Below are 19,735 nucleotides of genomic sequence, written 5' to 3'. Positions count from 1 at the left end.
TCTCTGCAACGCAGTCTCTTCTTCTGTGTATTTCTGAGTGGTAAATTAAAACAATGTTGCTGTTGTCAAATTGTGAATAAAGAAGCAAAACACTGGAATTATCCATACCAAATATATTTAACATATTCCTGAACTGGAGGATCTGGCATTTACTGCAAAAGAAAGTTAATTGTTTAGGACTCTCATTCAAAAACTTGATGTTTGAAAACAGACTGTGAAATCCTCACCTTAATGAAAACAGCACCTGCAAGCTGTAGCCATATAGAAACTGCGAAATAAAAATTTGTGATCAGTTTGCGACAAGTAGCAATCCTTCACCAAGATTCAAAATTATGTCTGCGTTTGATTGTGGAAAATTAAGCTTCAATGCCACTGCCACAGGTCATTCTGAGCTCGGTCAATTAAATATACGTATCCGCTCGTCTGGCTTCACTATTCCTGCTTCGCACCTAACTAGAGTATCTGGAATGCTCACCTTTGACGAAAAACGAACTGGTGCTTGCTTGCTTGTAGGCTGTGGAAACTGGAAGAGAGATTTGCGGTTAGTTGCGTCCAAGTAGCAGTTACTTTGAGTAGCCCCGTAAAGTACACTAAGTGTGAAAGATTCAAAATTACATGCGCGGGACATAGATATCCTGTTGCGACGTAACTGGGCACGTGTCAATGTCGCCCGCTTGTATTACAGAAAAATAAGCTTCAATGCAGGAGCTCCCAGTCGTTGTGAGCTCCGTCAATTAAAAATGCTGTACCGGTCGTATGGCTTCAGTATTCCTGCTTCGGGAATCTGGAATTCTCACCTTTGAAGAAAAGCAAACTGGGACCTGCTGGCTCTTAGGCTGTGGAAACCGGCAGAAATATTTGCGATTAGCTGCGTCCAAGTATCAATTTCTTTGACCAGCCACCTACAGCACACTAAGCCGGATAAATTAAAAATTACATGTGCCTGACATGATATGCCTCTTGTGACAAAACTGGGCACACGTTTTGTCGCCAACAGCAACACTGAAGCCAGACAGACAAGCGGTACGGTACCTTTAATTGACGGAGCTCAGAACGAGTAGGGACGCTTTCATTGAAGCTTGTTTTGCTGCAATACACACGCGTATTGCAGCAAAACAAGCTTCAGTGAAAGCGTCCCCAGTCGTTCTGTCAATTAAATATGCCGTACCGCTTGTCTGGCTTCAGTATTGCTGCTTCAGAGCAATCTAGAAAATCTAGAATCCTCACCTTTGAACGAGAACGAACTGGCGCCGGCTGGCTTGTGGGCCATGGAAACTGCAAGAGAGATTTGCGATTAGTTACCTCCAAATAACAATTTTTTTGAGTCGCCAAGTATAGCACCCTCAAAATTACATGCACGGCGCACAGATGCCTCATGCGACGGAACCCCCTTCATCCTTGTTTTCCATTAACTCTGCTCACCTTCACCACTCGCCTCCAATTTCTGCGCTACTTCTTTAATCTCGATTCCCTGGTTTTCAAAGGCCATGCCATGGCTTGCGCCAGTCACGGATCTGTCAGCTCTGCGACTGGCGCTATTGTGGCAAAGACGCCACAGCACCTGGCGCTTGGTGTCCTCTTTCAATATTTTGAGCACGGCTCAAAACAGGTGGATGGGTGTCTGGTATGCCCTTTGCTTTTTTGCGGATCGTTCCGAATCAGAGGGTAGGCGCTTCTGCGACCTGGGCGCATGCTCGGTATTTTACAATAGTAGTTAAAACCAAACTCTGCAGGAATCTTGAAAGATAACAAACATAATGTGCACGCCAAAAGGCATAGCAAATGAAACACCCACCATCTATCTATTTTCGTTTCTTGTCCGCAAAAAGCTGTCGTATATGTAGCCTCCCTTGCTTAAGCCGTTCCTCCCTAGTGTCCCGGTTGGGTCTCGTCCTGATGAATCGTCGATGGAGACCTGAGGAGCGGTCAACATCAAATTAGACCTTTTTGAGACAGAACCATATACTTGCTGAGAGGACGTACACCCAAACGCATCTCAGGCACATCATTTATAGTGCGTTTTAAATTGAGACGCATGATGTGAAATGAGACGTCAATACTGACGCACCCCTTATGCGAACCCACAATTTTGAAGGCCTTGTCCCCCTCGCTAGGTGGACAAGGCCTTCAAAATTTTGGATGAAATTTTTACCTTAACATCCCGACTCAATGCCCATCCCTGAATATTGGACCACCACACTTTTAGAAAAAAAAATCTTTTTTTAGAAAACACCGAGTCATCTACCACCCCTACAAACACCTGAACCAAGCGTACTCGTACCGAGGCTTGTTTGCTCCGTGCCGCCCCCGAGTTACATCGGGCTGACAATGTTTTTTTGTTTTTTTTTTCAAATGGAACCCACATTTTTAGTTTTGGTTTGTCTTGTAGAAGCAGGTGGATACTTTTATAAAGCTTCCTCCCTATGCGCTTCGGAGTCAACATTTTTGCAATGGCCGACCCCCGGGCTTTGATTTTGCGCTCCTTGATGAATACTGAAACTGATATAGGCGGGCAATAGCTCGCCTTGAAAATACTTGCTTTTGGTGGCCGAGAACAAACTCGTGTTCCTGATTGGCAGCCACTTGCTGCCAAGAATTGCTGCACATATCCTAAAGATTAGTCTAACACAGATGCTTTGGCCAGAGAGAGACACAAAAGCCTGAAACAAGACCACTATACAGACAGGAAATAGAGTGTCTCTGCGGAATGAAACAAACAACTCAGATAGGCATCAATCACTCACCTTGAAAACACTTGCCATGTGCGGCAAAAAACAAACTTATGGCCTTGATTGGCTGGCTCTTGCCACCAAAACCTGCATGTGTAAGAACGAACCTGGTCTTAATTAAACTTGGGTGAGTCAACTCAGATTTCTTAGAGAGTGCTTGAAGCACTTTCTAAGAAATCTGAGTTAGAAGCAGACTTACATAGCATTTTGACTCGTTAATTCAGTAATTGCACTAAACTTGGGCAAAAGTCAACATAAACTGCAGTTATTTTGAATATGTACAGCAATTATAGCAGGGCATGCACTGAGCCTTTCTTCCACATGTAACCTGTCCAAAGCTTCGTGACATCATCGTTGGCATCCCCAAGTCAGCCTATTGGCAAGCGAGGGTTGTCGGACCCTGCTAATGACGTCACTTTTGGTAGTCTTTATCTTTGTTCTTTCGCTCTGCTTTGCCGCAATGAGCGGGGCAACGGCGACATATTAATTAACGACTACGACGCTGCTACTAGCAAGATTAACAGAAAACTTTGACTTGGCTGTGGATCTCTTTGGCTGGGTCTTTGGTGGCTCATGGACTGGGAAGCGCAGTTTGTCGATAAGCGTCCCAGCATGTCCTTACTTGGCAACATGTGCCGCTTAGCATATCCAGTTCAATTCTAGCAGCCAAACACGGTATCCTGGCAACAGCAGTTAGACCAAGGCGTAATTCAAAGGTAGTCTAGATTGTGTTTACCGTCTATAAATGTCCAGGCACGCCTGTCAATTAGCCCATCCAGAGGCTTTCGGAGATGGTCACGAGAGCCAGCAGGTTGTCTTGGGCAGCTCACTGTCAGCCACTCTGTCCCTCTATGCACAGTGCCACCTTCATGAGCTCCCACTGAAGAAAAGAAACAATCTGAAAATTGTAATGACTGCAATGAGAACCAATCAGAACATCCCAGCAGCAGATGCTACAGCATGGTGTCTGGAATGCACCTCTGCGTTCTAGCATTCTATACCACCCACTCATTAAAGGTGGTCTCTAAGCGACAGCATTAAATGACGCCACAGTAGCCGGCATGTCCTGCTGTCGGATGAGAGAACCCTGGCGGTTGGTTGTACAACTTCTGGCAAAAAATATGAGCTAAAGGCAAACGTCATTGCTCTCGCAACATCCAAAATCCTGGCTGCTAAAGCTTCTGTGGACTGTCAAGCTGAGGAATATTCTCTTCCCCGCAGCAGAAACTACCTCAATAGCCATGATGTTCACAGCCTGTAAAAAAATCCCATGGAAAGTCCATTCAGGAGCAAATGGGTAGCTCTAGAGACAACCTGTCGCACTATGAAACAGTTCCACAAATCTGCCATAAGCAGCACTGCCATAAGCAGCAGCACTTCATTTAGAGTACAGAAGTTTGTGTTTTTCATACATTTCGAGATGAAATTGTATCTCTGGATTCTCCCAAGACTATAGTTTCCAAGCAGAGATTTACATTGGCAAGCTGGCTGAGTTCCTGAGTAGGAAGGTTTATGTGTCACACCACACGTGTCTTTTGCTGAAATTCAGATAAAGGAAGGCTGAATATCCCTGATCGATGGTGATTAGGGTGGAAATCTTCAGGCTTTTGCAATCACCAACTTCCTCAACATTACCATTTTTCCAGTTCATAGACACCCTGCACGAGGTTGAGTTAGGTACCAATGGTCATTAACAACTGCATGAGTGACCTGCACACATATGTGGTAACTACTGGGTGTATCAAGGAGTGGCCAGGCTCTTTAAATTGACCGGAAAATTCGGTTTCTTAACCTATCGCGCTATGACTTGTGCAGCGTTGCCCACAAATGGTGCACTTTTTTGTAAAATTTGCAAAGAGCAAACTTACCTCAGGAAAAAGTAAAGAAAGAAAAAGGCTTAGCTCCTATGGAAATGCGGCAAAGGCAAAGGTTTTCAAACAATACGGCACCATTTCGCCCGGGAGACAAGAGATGGCACAATCGGCCACAATGCCAACTGCGCCAACGAACGAGCATACGGCACCGAAAGCTGGCGTCTTTAGCAGACAATCTTTTCAACTCAAAAGTAGAGTGCATTCCGCAGGCGGCGACAGTCACAGAAACAAAAACAGGCGCGGTAACAACAAGGTAGTGCAAAGCAGATGACATCGGTACTCCGAAAAAAAAAACAGTCAAAATATCCCAACAAACCACTTTTCTAATTGATTATGTGCCCATTCAAAATGTTTTATCAGTAAGGATAATAAAATATTGCATTGGCAACTGATATCAGAAAAGCTCGTGCCACTTTTGAGTCGAAAAGATTGTCTGGTAAAGACGCCAGCTTTCGGCGCCGTATGCTCGTACGTTGACGCAGTTGGTGTCGTGACCCCTTGCGCCATCTTTTGTCTCTCTACTGAAACGGCGCCATATTGTTTGAAGACCTTTGGCTTCGCCGCATTTCCATAGGAGCTAAGCCTTTTTATTTCTTTACTTTTTCCTCAGGTAAGATCGCTCTTTGCAAATTGTACAAAAAAATGCACTATCCCTGAGCAACGCTGCACAAAGTCGTAGCGCGATAGGTTAAGAAACCGAATTCTGCAGTCGATTTAAAGATCCTGGCCGCTCCTTGATACACCCAATATACAACAGCCCAATTCATCCTACTGGGCAAAGTGTTGGCTTACGTCCAAAAACATGGAACGTTGGCAGGTACCTATAGTCGGTGACAGGTCAAGAATGAAGTGAAAGCTCCTCCCACCTCTTTCCCCTTTAGCAGAGCAAACGCTGGAAAGGAGGGCGCCTCCTCTCCAGGGTTCAGTCTGCTATAGTGGAAAAAGGTGGGAGCAGCTTCCACTTCCTTATTGACCTGTCACCGACTATAGAATGTGAGCAACCAATGTGGCTTTTATCTTATTCTGGGCTCGCTTTTGTTTTTGAATGTGTTTACCTGTGTGCCTGCATTTCTTGTTGTTTTTTTTTTTTGGTACATATGCACGAGCGTATTTCTACCTTCACGACTGACTACATGCCTCCCCTCTCCTCACGCCCCCTGCAATAATGCCTTCGGGCAGTGCAGGCTAACCCGAAAGTAAAGAGATGTGAATGTGCCTGCCATGCTCGGCAATCCCAATTCAACTCCCTGAACTGCAATCCTCGTACAAAAGAGATGCACTCTAGCAACTGCGTGGTTGACATGCCAAAACCCAAACCGAGACCAAAAGAAGTTCAGAACTACGTGGTGCGCTAACACAGAGCCATTTGCACCTGCCTGCCCCCCCCCCCCCCCTAGCTTTCTTTTTATTGCCACAGAAAGTGGTGTACAAGAAAAGATGGGTTGCTCTTTTGTTCTAACTCAGAAGAGTAAATTGAAGGCTTTAGGAACAGCCAATGCTAATCAAACACTTTTCAGAATGCTTCTTCGTAAAAAAAAAAAAAAAAAAAAAGGTCACGCTTTGTATTTTTGTGTTTGCATAATTAACAAGCTCCGCAAATGCAGCTATTCGTAATTCCGTGCACAGACCAAGCAAGGGACCATGAACACTTCCCAACTATCGTACCTACCAAGTGCTCAACCCCCAGCTCTCTATGATTATCTCCAATTTAGAGTGGCCGTTTGTTCGGTATTTTACAGTTTGTAATGTTATTTGTTTTGAAAATCAAAATGTGAGATAAATCCAGCAGGGCGCTGTGGAAACAGTGCAAGGGCTTTGTTTCACCTTTTTACAAAGCATCCTGTCTCCAATGGCAGTAGAGGAACGGGAGGAGAGCTGATGCGCCTGCAGGCCCTTGCCGTGTTGACAGCTGCCATCCGGACTGGCAGCTCATCGGCAGCTTCTAGTCACCTGCAGTTTTTTCGTCATCATACAGACTTCCTGCAACATCATGAATAAGACTCAGACTGACATTCTGGAACAAAAAAGAAACCAGAACTTGCTTCACGGATCAACAAAAGAACAAGTGCAACATGACGCTTCTCTTGTCGTCAACAGTGCAAACGCCATGACGACACCACCATTAAACTCAACCAAATAAGAAAAATTAACTTCTGCATGAAGTAATTGTATTAAGAACAGTGTGCATGTGGAGCTTAGACACCTACCGGTGCCTTAAAAGATCCCGGGAACTTCAAAACAAATTAAACACCACCTAGAAATAGCACAGCTCGCTTGATAGGCACATGCACAGCAATCAACAAGCCTTTTGACGTGTTCTGTAGTGCTGGGATAGAAATCAAGAATCAAAACCGGAGATGTGGTCAAAATACCTTGGGGTAGTACAATGCGCAAGTTTATCCTGAAGCTACTGTTGATTATATTCACCTAAGGTGTTAAAGCTGGTTTACACTGTTGCAACCGACTATGACCAAGTTGAACAAAACAGTGTGTTAAGTTGCTTACGAATAACATTGCTGCTGCGCAGCACGATCATAAGCTGTCACAAGAGGCTTGAAGACTGGTTTTGTCAGACTCAGTCCTAGCGGGTAGCAACAGTGTGGACCAGCCTTTTAGACTAAAATTGTGCCCAGCACTGGGTTTTGGAGATGGTTCCAAAAATGCTTTAAGAGACTCCCTTCAACTTTAACAGAACCTCAAGTATTTAAAAGTTGAAGTAGGAAGCCTTCACATTCAAAGCTGGATCTCCTTGATTTGAATGTGTCTCCACTCTACAAGCGAGAGCGCCTGGCAGGTATGGGAGTTGGCTTGTGGCTGTCCCTATTCGCACACCGAGTGTGGATAGTGGTGGATTATAATCCGCACTCCGAGCGTGAATAATTTTGGATTCTTATCCGCAATCCGAGTGCGGATTGTGTTGGATTCTTATCCGCACTCAAAGTGTGTGAGTAGACTCTAGTGTGAGTGCGGATTGCTTGCGGAGGCGCGGACGCTGTACGGGGGTACTAGGAGATTAGGGTACGAAGGTGTTGTCACGAAGCCGTTGAGTGTGTTGGACTTTATTTATCTGCACTTCGCGTGTGGTGCGATTTTGTCGCGCTGTGAACAGAGTGGTTTAGAAGTTCTCAACTTTGTGTTGTGAATGACACTGGCTTTGAGCCTCGACGAGTTTATAAAAACATTGGTGGTTCTGGTTTCAGAATTATAATAATTTCAAGCAAATGTTTTTGCTTCTAATATATTAAAACAAAATTAATTAGCATTGGGTGGTGCACTTCAGATTAAACGGTACTCACGCCACAGGGATCGGACACAGGCGATCAATGTATGTGTATGTGTTTGTTGCAGGGGGAGGGAGGGGTTCTTAGAGAATCCCAAACACATCACCCCACCCCCCCAGAAAAAAACGAAAGAAAAAAAAAAAGTTCTGGCGATACTTTTTTTTTGTAGGGTTAAATATTTTTATCGACGAATGAAAAAAAAAGAAACTAGAGCAGCGTGCAATTTCTGACGTGTATTGTCTTATGCTTAGGTGATGGGGGCAGTGGCATAGGAAAAGGGGGGGGGGGGGGGCTGCAGGAAAATCAGTCATTTCCAGGAAACAAGATTATTAAAAAAAAGAACCCCCCTTTCCTATGCCACTGCCCCCATGACCTCAGCACAAGACTATACACGTCTTCTGAACATTTTCAACACTACTAGATGAGGGAATGCTTGAAAAGTCCCTGGCATGGGCGTACCAACCGGGGGGGGGCAAGGAATGTGTTTTGCAGCCCCCCCCCCCCCCCCCCCCTCTAAACAGCCGCCACTGGGCAGGGCAAACACTGGCCGGCGGCGCCGAAGGGATACCAAGGGCACTGCCCCCCCCCCCCCCGGCCCAGGGGGGGGTGTCGTTTGCCTCCTCACTCAAAAACAAGTTTGTACGCCACTGGTCCCCGGCCATTTGTTACTGTAGATTTTTTTTAATAGAATGATGTGCACATTTGTAAGTAGACGATAGATGTCATGGCTGTTTGGGTGCGGCAGCAGCGGTAGTTTTGAACATCTGTGTGTGTGTGCGCGTGGGGGGGGGGAAGCAATTACATCTTGAAAATTGTTTGCTTGCCGCCCCCCTCCCCCTTCCTACATTACTGCCCCCACCAGCTAAGCACCACAGAATGTTAATGTGCTGACCATGGCAAAGCTTCCGTTTTCGGAGTGTGAAAAGGGACAGCCGTGCGAGTTTTCATTGCGAGCTGTCCACTATACAAGCGAGAGCACCTGCCAGGTGTGCGATTTTTACACTGCAACTTTCTTGAGCATTTTAATCAAATCGTATAACCTATATCTTGTAAACACTGACATGGAGAACTCTAAAGAAACGAACAAACATCTCAGGGTTTACAAGATGTCGATTAATTACCAGCTCGCCTGCACTATATCACTTCTTACATATAACCTCTTTCCTCAGCCATGTAAAGTATGTGTGCACCCCCAGGTTCTAGAAGTCACGAATATGACCGGCGTAAACTAAAACGCCATTAAGGCAAACAACAATAATCTTCATTAGCTACAGTAGTAGTACTCTGGGTGGCTCGCAAGGCTAGACCTATATGCAGGGCCCGTAAGGGGAAAACAAGGGAAGTGACGAGCTTCGCAGGGTCTTGTCAACACTTTTAAGCAACTCTAGGCCCGAGCGCCTGAACACCGACGACACGCAGAGCAGGCCGGCGCGGGGCACACGCCGTACGCGAGCGCTACGACGACGCCCAGCTTGGAGCGTGTTCGAACAACCCGCTGAACCCGCTAAACGCCAGCACCCCAACCGCGCCATCCCGCTGGACGCAGCTCAAAAAGCCAGCGCGCGCTGACCGAGATACGCGGTCGCAAGCGTGAGAAAGGACGAGACGACACGTCAAAGTAAAAACCATCCAATTCTTCACGCGTGTCGCCGTCCTGAACACATTCAAGGCGTTCGTTCTAAGATCCGTATCCAAGCGTTTGACAGCACAGCTCAGTTTAGCGCGCCTGGCACTTACAGCGTGTCCGAAGATAGCAACGCGAACTTTCGAAACAATCTGATCAGCGTCTCTGCAGTGCTCCGGTATCGCAGAAGATTCACGGGATTCTCAAGATAGCGGCTAGCATTTACGCAAGGCTTGAACGAACAGCCTCCAGAAGCGATAGCGATCGTTTCCCGAAGGCAGCCAGCATCCCGTAGAAAGAACTGCGACTCGACACGAAATCGCGCAGACCGCTCAAGCGTTGAAAAAGTTAAATATAATCCGAATTACGGTGGCAACGTGAGCTACGGTGCTCGGAAGATCATCCAGCACATGTAGATGATACTCTTCGGGCATGCATTATGAATATGAAATCGAGAAAACTTACCCAAACAATCATTTGACCCACGCACGTTGAAGGTTCAAACAGGCCTTTGTCTGCACGGACGGGAGGGAATAGAATCCCGACTTCAGAAGCTGCTTGTGGCTTTGGATTATACTTTGGATTGGCTGTGGCTTTGGATCGGACAAGTATACGACTGCGGCATATAGTTTCGGTTTCGACCCAACTCTACTGCAATTAATATTTCGGTGGCCGGTGTCGCTACCATGGCCAGCCATTACTGGAGTTATCTTGTTCTCTACGCAGTTTGAAGTCAATTTTTTGGGCGAGCAGACCTAATGTCCCAGCTTCTTCTCCTGTTATACGTTCCATGATAACCTTTGTTTGCTGACTGAAATCTACGTCAACTTATGTGCAAAAAAGAAAAAAAAAGGAACAGGGTGTTCGACATCTTAATTTAACTTGATTTTTTTATATGTGAGGATATGCAATATCTTAATTAATTATTGGATATTTGTTTTGAGTTTTTATGTTTTGCTTAAAAATTATTTGTATTTCTATTTTTTTTTTGTCTGAAGTTTTGGTTGAGTTGCGGGGCTCAGTAACAGCGGGTTATTTTGAGATTTTCATACACCAGTGACGAAGGTAGAGGGGAGGCGGGGGGAGCTGTCAGGGGGGAGCCCTCTTCCTCCTGCCTCTTTTTTATCCTTGTCCCTCTTCCTCCTCCCTCCTCCCCCTTCTCCTCCTCCTCCCTCTCGCTTGGTGCATTGTGGGAGACGTCCCATAATGCGACACGCGCGGCACCGCGGTGCATTATGGCACGTTTCCCATAATGCACCGCGCGGTTACGCCGACGGCGACGCGTCACGCCGACGCGTTACGGCTACCGTTACGGTCGCCGTCGGCGTAACGCTTTTTCGTTACGCGACGCAAAGGCGTGACGAAAAAGCGTTACGCGACGCTGACGTGTCACGAAAAGCGCTACGCCGACGCATCACGAAAAACCGTTATGCCGACGCGTTACACGACGCCGAGGTGTCACAAACAAGCGTTACGCCGACGTGTCACGAAAAAGCGTTATGCGGACGCCTTACGCGACCCCAAGGTGTTACGAAAAAGCGTTACGCGACGCCGAGGCGTCCCAAAAAAACGTTATGACGATGCGTTCCACGACGCCTCGGCGTCAGCGTAACGCTTTTTTGTGACGCCTCGGCGTCGCGTAACGCTTTTTCGTGACACCTCGGCGTCGCATAACGCGTAGGCGTAACGCTTTTTCGTGACGCCTCGGCGTCGCGTAACGTTTCCACGTAACGCTTTTTCGTGACGCGTCGGCGTCGCGTAACACTTTTTCGTGACGCATCGCGTAACGCGTCGGCGTCGCCTAACACTTTTTCGTGACGCGTCGCGTAACGCGTCGGCATCGCGTAACACTTTTTCGTGACGCGTCGCGTAACACGTCGGTGTAACGCTTTTTTGTGGCGCGTCACGAAAATATGTTACGCCGAAACTTTACTGTTACGCCGACGGCAACGCCGCTCAAGCCAGAAACGGACGCCTAAGAGCAGCGCTCGAAGATGAAAGAAACGTCAATCAATTCAGGTTTTAAAGTCCGATGGTTAAGGTTTTATAGGCAAAAATGCTTATGTGTCTAAATATTCCTAGTACATATGGAAGAATCCCGGCGATGTTGCCGCGACTTGGCTGGTGCAGTGCCGTCATTCGGTGGTTGTAAAACAGAGCCCGATATAGAACTTCATATATTTTCAGCAATATGTTTTGAAAGCTGGCAGAAACGGCAAATGTTGCCGTCATGTGGCCGTCATGTAGCCGGGATGCAGCAATATCTTTTGGAAGCTCGCAGAAACTTCCAATGTTGCCGTCATGTAGCCAGGATGCAGCAATATCTTTTGTAAGCTGGCAGAAACGGCCAATGTTCCCGTCATGTAGCTGACATGTAGCCGGGATGCAGCAATATCTTTTGTAAGCTGGCAGAAACGGCCAATGTTGCCGTCATGTAGCCGGGATGCCGCAATATTGGTTGGACGCTGGCAGAAACGGCCAATGTTGCCGTCATGTAGCCAGTTTAGTGCCGGCATCATGAATGCTGGCTCTAGACTGGTCAAGCAGGGCCCATATGGGGCCACCTTAACCATGCTGAGACCAATGTCGGCACAATATCTTGTGCTGCCTTGGATACCATAGCTGAGTGCAGTGACAAATGGTCCCAGGTTTGTCACCCAACCGTATACGGGCTTACGGTGTGGCGCGACTCATGCAGCACCTATGCTTCGCGATGGAGCCAGTGAGCGAGGTGTGACACACTAGAGCTGTGCAAGCCACAGCTTTACAGCCTGCAAAGCCTGGGAAGATCCCTCTCCCTTTGCAGAGCTGAAATTAGCTAACGGAGAAGCTATTGCAATCACTAGAAAGCCACAAAGTGTGAATAAAAGCACTTCTGAAAAGGAATTAGTGTGTAAATTATGCATCTATATGTTAAATTTTAAAAAAAGTATATATGTATATATATATATATATATATATATATATATATATATATATATATATATTTGAATACTAAAAAAGGCAAAAAAGAAAAAAAAATGTTTCCACGTGGGGTGCACCCAGAGCTCCACGGCCCTTGAATTCAGTTCCCTAAAGCCCGCTTCAGACGAAACAATTTCGCCCAGCTACTTCATGTCGCAACACCAGCAACACGGGCCGCCCGCGTTCACATGCAGCAACCGAATTGCTACAACTTGCCAGCATCATCATGAAATTTTATTTTTCTTACAGTATTTAGACGCACAGTTATATCCTAAAAACATGTTTTTATATCTTTAAATTGCGCTGAGAATACTAACTCATCTTTTTGAAACAGTTTATTTTCAAAAATGATCCATTTCAAACCAGAACTAAGTCCTCAGTTCTCATCATCACGACCACAGGGGTGTCACGTGAAAATATTGCATTCCTGATTGGCTGCTCCCGCTTCAAACATCTCCGAGTAGTCAGGGTTGCTCGTCCGCTTCGAGCCGGACCTGATCCCAGCAATTCGTGTCGATCTAGGGAAAACTAGGGAACAACCCGCCAGCAGCCCCGAAATTGCTGGAAAGGTTGCTCCGTCTGAAGCGATCCTATACTCTGCTTCATACATAGAGTGCAACGCAGTCAAATCTAGCGCACCGGTTTGCATTGCTGACCGTGCCTATGTTCGCCCCATGAGATAGTGCGTCCCATGCAAAAACAAATGTTAAAAAGTCGGAAAATGTGCCTCCTCGAGTCTAGTAACTGATAATGGCGTTATGATTTCAACGGAGCACAAATGTTTTTTTAAGAAAAAGGAAAAGATAATGTAAACCACCTTAAATTGTCTTCGTGTTCATCCGTGTGGCAGCCGCTGTGGGTTTTCGGGTTGTGTGGCACTGGCTGGTTTTGAGAAGATGGCGTCTTACGCAGCAAGCTCAAGTACCTCTCCTGCTCGGATGTTTTCGAAGATTCGTTGAGCGAAAATCTTGAAAGAGTGCAAGCAGATGATCGCCAATGTGTACGGGAGTATAAGAACACATTCCCCGGAGAATTCGGTCGTGAAGTCCTGGAGACGGCCAGTAACGACACCGGAGTGTGCCCTGTACTGTCGCGAAGTGCAAGGCGCAGTGCCTATCTGGCAAGGTGTCGTCCCCGTAGCAAAGACCTCGCAACGTGAAAGTTTCGAGCACGGGGACCGTCAAGCAGGACGAGTTCACTCAGAACGGCATTCGCCTGAAGGTGCATCGCAAGTGCTCCGAGAGGGAGATTCCTACCCTTGACAGCTATTTCAAAATAAACTGTACAGGCCACAACTATTGTCGATTAACGTCTTATTATAAATTTTGGGACAAGGCCGCTATCAGGGCGATTCCTCATTGCACGCTGCACGAAAGAAAAATATAACTCGGTGCTGGAGGCAAATAACACTTGCAAAGCAGCAGACCAATGGAAGAAATCTAGCCTCTCGGCGACTTATAAATAAAAATCAAGGAGGAGGAACTGAAATATGCACTTCGTCAATGCGCACAATCTTGCACAAAAAGTCTGTCTAAAAAAGAAAAAAAAAAAAAAAATCTTTGCGCGTAAATTGGGTTCGAACCACGGCCTCCGAGACGTCAATATCGCCAGAGCAGCGCCTTCTACCACTCGTCCACGAAACTTTTTTTTTTTTTTTTTCTTTATTTCATGGGAAACAAAAACGGAGAGTCAGAGCACACAAAAATATCGCACTACAAAAATAGGTCCCTCATTTATCACTACAGTTCTTTCATCTGTAACAATTTGTTAAACAATGGTACCCAATCGGGCTTTGTGTCGCGACCTTCGTACACACTGGTGACTTGTGCTACCAGTTGAATGAAATAACAATGCACGGACTTCGGGGTCTGAACGGCATTTCGCACGTCCATTCGGGAATTCCACATGCTGTATAAACTAAGGAGCATAATGAGGTCATACGGAACGGTGTCCCCTGGCGTTACGGGCAGAAAACGAATGGAATGCGGTGTAATATCTAGGCTTTTGCGCAAAGTTCGCTGCAACACGTCCCAAAAAAAAATTGCGTCCCAGCAGTTGATAAAAATGTGCTCAACAGTTTCGGGCTCCTTACACAATAAGCAGTTTACAGTCCATGGAACAAAGATACCCTTCTCCTGCAACCATACCTTGGTGGGTAAAATAGAACAATGTAATTTGAAAAAGAATGTTTTGATCCTAGGAGGAATTCCCATCTTTTTTACACGACACAGCACATCCTGCCCAGGGTGATTTTTGTACAAGACTCGGTATATTGGCGTTGGGAAGAGAATATCAACAAGATCCCGTGTTAGTTTTTTCCTCGAGACAGTTGCGAGGTACTCCCGAGAAAAACGGACTGCTAGAAAATTAAAGGCGTCAACAACCTCTTTCAGGTATCCCACCAGTCTTGGCGGGTGATATTCAACGGTTGACACAACAAAAGTGGGGATAAAGGATGCCAGCTGGTTTTGGATGACTTCGCGAATAAAAGGGACTTCCTGGTCTCTTAAAAAAAGAAATCGTGATACCAACTGTCTAACGAATAAGTGGGGCAGGCCCACACCCCCGTCTGCGACACTACGGAAAAGGTTTTCCCGTCGCATAGGCTCCCAAGTTGAAGTCCATATGAAAACCGCAAAGACACGGTGAAACTTTTGTATATTGCTCCTTGCACAGTGTAGAACTTGTAGCACATACCAAAGCTTGGCAATCAAAAAAACGTTGCATATAGTTGCTCTCGTAAAAATCGACAGATCTCGGTGGATCCAGCGCTTGGAGCGCTTGTCGATATCTGCTGCTACAGTTGACCAATAGGTCGTGCTGTTTCTGTGGCTCTCCAGTGGCACACCGAGGTAGTTGCATGGAGTGCAGCTCCAATGGATGTCCTCGAAAACTTCGGGCGTGCTCGCCCACGTTCCGTGCCAGAAGCCCCTGCACTTTTGCAGGTTCACCGAGGCACCCGTGGCTTTGCAGAAAGTGTGCGTCAACCGCAGGGCGTGGCTTACACTCGTTTTATCGGTGCAGAAAAACGCAACGTCATCCGCATAAGCCAAGACTTTGGTTTCAACGCTGTGCAGGATATATCCTCGGACATTTGAACTTTGGATTATGCTCTGACACAGTGGTTCGAGGTACAAAGAAAAAAGTAAGGGGGACAGCGGGCACCCTTGCCTCACAGAAGAATGGACTGGTATACTTTCCGTCACGTTATTGTTAAGCACCAAACTCGTATAGCAGTTGGTGTACGACATCTTAACGCCTTGTAATATTATCTTCCCAACGCCTACATGCGCCAGTATTTTGAAAAGGACATCATGCTGAACGCGGTCAAACGCTTTCTCTAAATCAATTTGCAACATTGCAACTTGGTCGCCTCTTCCAGACACACAATCTAACACACTTCGGGCCACGTGAATATTGCTCTGGATTGCTCTACCCCTTATCCCACATGTTTGATGTTCCCCGACTACTTCACAAATAATAGATTGCATTCTGTTTGCCAGTACTTTTGCGAATATCTTGTAGTCCACATTACACAATGTTATCGGGCGGTACCCTTTCACGCAGCGTCGTTGGTTGTTGTCCATTTCTTTTGGAATAAACACCGTGTGTGCCCGTAGAAACGAAGGCGGGAGCGCGTTTGCCTTGTAGGCCTCTTGAAAAACTTCATGCAGCACGAGACAAATCTCGTTCTTGTGCACTTTATAAAACTCAGCGATTATCCCGTCGGGTCCCGGTGTTTTTCCCTGTGGGAGAGCGTCCACAGCATTTACAATTTCTTGCACACTAATCGGTTCTTCAAGGGTTTCAGCAAAGTCTTCACTCAGTCGCGGTAGTGACGTTATCAATTTTGCAAGACCCTTGGTATCGTCTGCGAATGCGGGACAGCTCAGCAGTGCTCGATAGTGATCAAGAAAGACGCGTTCGATCTCCTCCTTATCAGTGACGATTCTGTTTCTGTGCTCTATCTCTAGTATTTCCTTACTCAGTGCGTGCCTCTTTTCATCTTCCAACGCCTTCTTTGTGGGCTGCTCTCCCAAGAGAAACTTTTCTGCCCTCGACCGCACGACCGCGCCCGCGTACCGTTCCTGATAAAGACTGTCAAGCTGAGCTTTTATGTACTCTATGTCTTTTGTTCCGTAGCCAGGATTTTTGCATTCCAGCTCGTATAAAAGATGCAAGTCACGCTGGAGTTGCTTTTCTTTTTCGTGCTTGTAATAATTAAGCGTGCTTGCTCTTTCGATTGCCAATTGTTTTGCGTCTTGCTTAAAGGTTTCCCACCTCGCAAAAATGTTTTCCCCGTTTTGACCTGCTTGTCTAAGTAATTTTCGCGTTTCGGACACGAAAAACTCATCTTTAAGTAGCTGAGAATTTAGCTTCCAAAGTTTCCAATTGATGCGCTTATGCTTCCTCCGTTTTTGTCCAATCGTTATCGCAACCATGCAGTGATCTGTGAATAACACAGGTTCCACAGTATAAGCATTTAAAAGTTGTATTAGTTCAATAGAACAATACAACTTGTCTAGTCGGGCATGCGACGCCCGTTGAAAGTGCGTGAACTGTATGAGTTTGGTTCCTGTTTGAAAGTTGGCTACGTCTAACAAGCCTCCCTCTTCGACTACTTCGAGCAATAGTTGTTCACTTCTATCAAGATGGGGCCTGGTCGGCGTTCGGTCATTTAAGTCGCAAACACAATTGAAGTCTCCAAGGAGTACAACTAGTCTATCACACACCAAGTATGAGCGCAAGTGATTGAAAAACTGAACTCGAGAATTCACATCGTTTGGTGCATACACACAAATCACCCGCCACTTGCATTCCTGCACCCGGAAATCACACATAACAAAGCGGCCCTGCAAGTCAACCGTCAGAGCTAGTTCGCTTAACTGAACTGACTTTTTTATAAACAAGAAACACCCTCCCGAAAGACCGGCAGCATGGCTGACACATACCTCGTATTTTCTCAAAAAAAGTGGTAAAGCGCGGTCAACCTCTTCCTCATTCTCTAGCTTTGTCTCTTGTACTGCTAAAAAGTCAATCTCCTTTTCTTCGAGTAGACGGTGTAGCTGATTCTGCTTTTTCCTCGAATGAAAACCGCGTACATTTAAGCTGGCGAAGCGGAAACCGCCCATCGCTGCTTAAGGGGGTGGCTTTTCCTGGGCTTGCCGCGCAAGCGGCTTCGACACGTTTATGCGCTTACTTGCGTATGTGGCCCCCGGTTCCAATTTCTTTCGCTTGACGTCACTGACACCAGTTCCCAGAGCAGAGTTTGTGTCCACTCCGTTCCCTTGACCCTCGGGAAAGGGACCTGCTTGCTTGGTTTCACCTTGGTCTCGGTCGTCCAGCTCCGAAGGTGTAGCAGCACTGCCGCAGTTACTGCCTTGCTCCATGGAAGAATCATCCCCAGTCTGCGAGGACACAGGTATGGCTCCTGGGTCTTGTGGCTGGTGGTCGTTGATGGCGCCGGTCTCGCCTGGTACGGAGGGAAGACTGTTTGCAGGGCCGCCCGTGGACGCCCCCACTTCGCCGTTGGCTCCCACTACTTCGGACACGTCCATGAACTGGTCGAGATTCGATTCGGCATCCTCGTCCCCGCGCCTCAGCACCGTGGCGTAGGTCGCGTAGCACTCGTTGTCTTCGTGACCAAATTTGTTGCACTTGGTACATTTTGGTGCACGGCACTGTTTCCGGATATGTCCTACTTTTTTGCATCGTAGGCAAAGCGGTGGTCTTCCAGGCACAATGACAAGGGATTGCACCCCATATACCTTGATCATATGGGGCAGGTCGGAAGAGCTGACGGCGTCATGCAGCGTCATGCTGACTTCTCTGTTCATGGTTTCCAAGTGTTCCATTCCCGGGACTCGCCATTTCTCCCTAACGATGTTACGAACTTTACCGTAAGGCTCGAGAGCTTCCACCACACGTCTGTCTTCCAGATACGTTGGGAGCCAAAGTAGCCTTACCCTAATGTCCTTTGCGTTGGGGTCCAGCACCAGACACTTCCGCCCCTTGACCGTGAGTTGTCCAATCCTTTTCATCTTTTCTGTGGCAGCCATGCTTGCGAGAGTGATCATCCATATGTGGCTCATTTGGAATTGTCCAATTGAAACCACGTCCGTCATGTCCACGATGTCCTTCAGTCCGTCTCGAAAATCCACAGCACGGTACGGTCTTCCCATCAGGTCCGCGTGCAAAAACACGGAATTCAGACACATTTTTCCATCTGGGAAACGGGGCAACACCACACGATACTCATCGCTACTGCTGGCTGCAGCATCGATGCTTCCTCGGCCCGCGTGGGCCGATAACGCGCCGTTATCGGAGCGAATCATCGTCCGTCCGCTCTCGTCGAAAGCCGGAAGCGAACTCTCCCCACTCGTCCACGAAACGCGCGGAGTAACACTCTTTCTGTTTTTTCATGCGCACCACTTTAGTACCTTTGACAGTGTTGCACGCTCAGTATGAAACAGAGTATAAGACACCCTATTGTCTGGTACAGAGACCATTTATGAACGCTTGGATGTTTAAACGATGTAGCACACATTTTACAAAAAAAAAAAAAAACAGTGGGTGTTTAAGCGTTGTACTACCCATTTTTTTTTCAATAGAAAAAAGCAACAATAAAAAAACACATTTCAGACGAAAAAGTTAAGGAAAGCGAATGTACCATTATGTTCAGTGAAGTTTGGTGACAATTGACTCGGGATTCGAGCAGGAATGCAGTTATCCTTGGTGTGACCCCATGAGACTGTCTTGCTGCCTTTGCTGGGGTTTATCTAACTGAAGTACCTGTACGAAAAGTAGAACACATGTGCATAACACTCATTATTCACAAGAAAATTTGTCAATGTCCAAAATGACCCATGAAGAAAATTATGCGAAGAATTTTCAGGCTGCGTTGGCCGAGTCACCTCTCGTGGCCAATGTTTCATAGCAACTGTAATTGTAGTAAACAGTTATAGGGTATATTACGAACAAAGTGCAATTTGGTTTTGTAGGAAACTATAACACACAAAACGACACTTGACTACAGTATGTTGAGGTACCTCTAAACAAACTCCAGGGTTTCATGGCGCCTCCTTCAGATACCTGATGTTGAACATGAAATATGTGCACCAACGAGTGAGCAAACAGCGACTTCAGATTTGTCTCTAACACCAGCGACATGTCGACAAGGAGTGCAACGTGTAGAAGGTCGTTTAGAAGTCTGCCAAGATGAAAAAGCAAGATGTAATGATATCAGAATAAGATCACACCAAC

General features: G+C 46.5%; 1 protein-coding gene across 1 annotated transcript; it reads right to left on the bottom strand.

Annotated features, from left to right (window-relative positions):
- Window positions 1–17,326: 17,326 nt before the first annotated feature.
- LOC120843656 lies at window positions 17,327–18,817 on the bottom strand. The gene has a single exon (XM_040215087.3). It carries the CDS (start codon window positions 18,805–18,807, stop codon window positions 17,611–17,613), a length of 1,197 nt encoding a protein of 398 aa, XP_040071021.3. The 5' UTR covers window positions 18,808–18,817; the 3' UTR covers window positions 17,327–17,610.
- Window positions 18,818–19,735: the final 918 nt, after the last annotated feature.

The sequence above is a fragment of the Ixodes scapularis genome, unplaced genomic scaffold, assembly GCF_016920785.2.
Source record: "Ixodes scapularis isolate PalLabHiFi unplaced genomic scaffold, ASM1692078v2 PGA_scaffold12__126_contigs__length_90152505, whole genome shotgun sequence".
NCBI lineage: Eukaryota > Metazoa > Arthropoda > Arachnida > Ixodida > Ixodidae > Ixodes > Ixodes scapularis.
Note: the sequence above shows the minus strand (reverse complement) of the source record. Positions and strands in the feature narration are given on the sequence as shown.

Excerpts from the sequence above, each read along its gene's own strand:
- LOC120843656 (XM_040215087.3), bottom strand. The coding sequence starts at position 18,807 with ATGATTCGCTCCGATAACGGCGCGTTATCGGCCCACGCGGGCCGAGGA.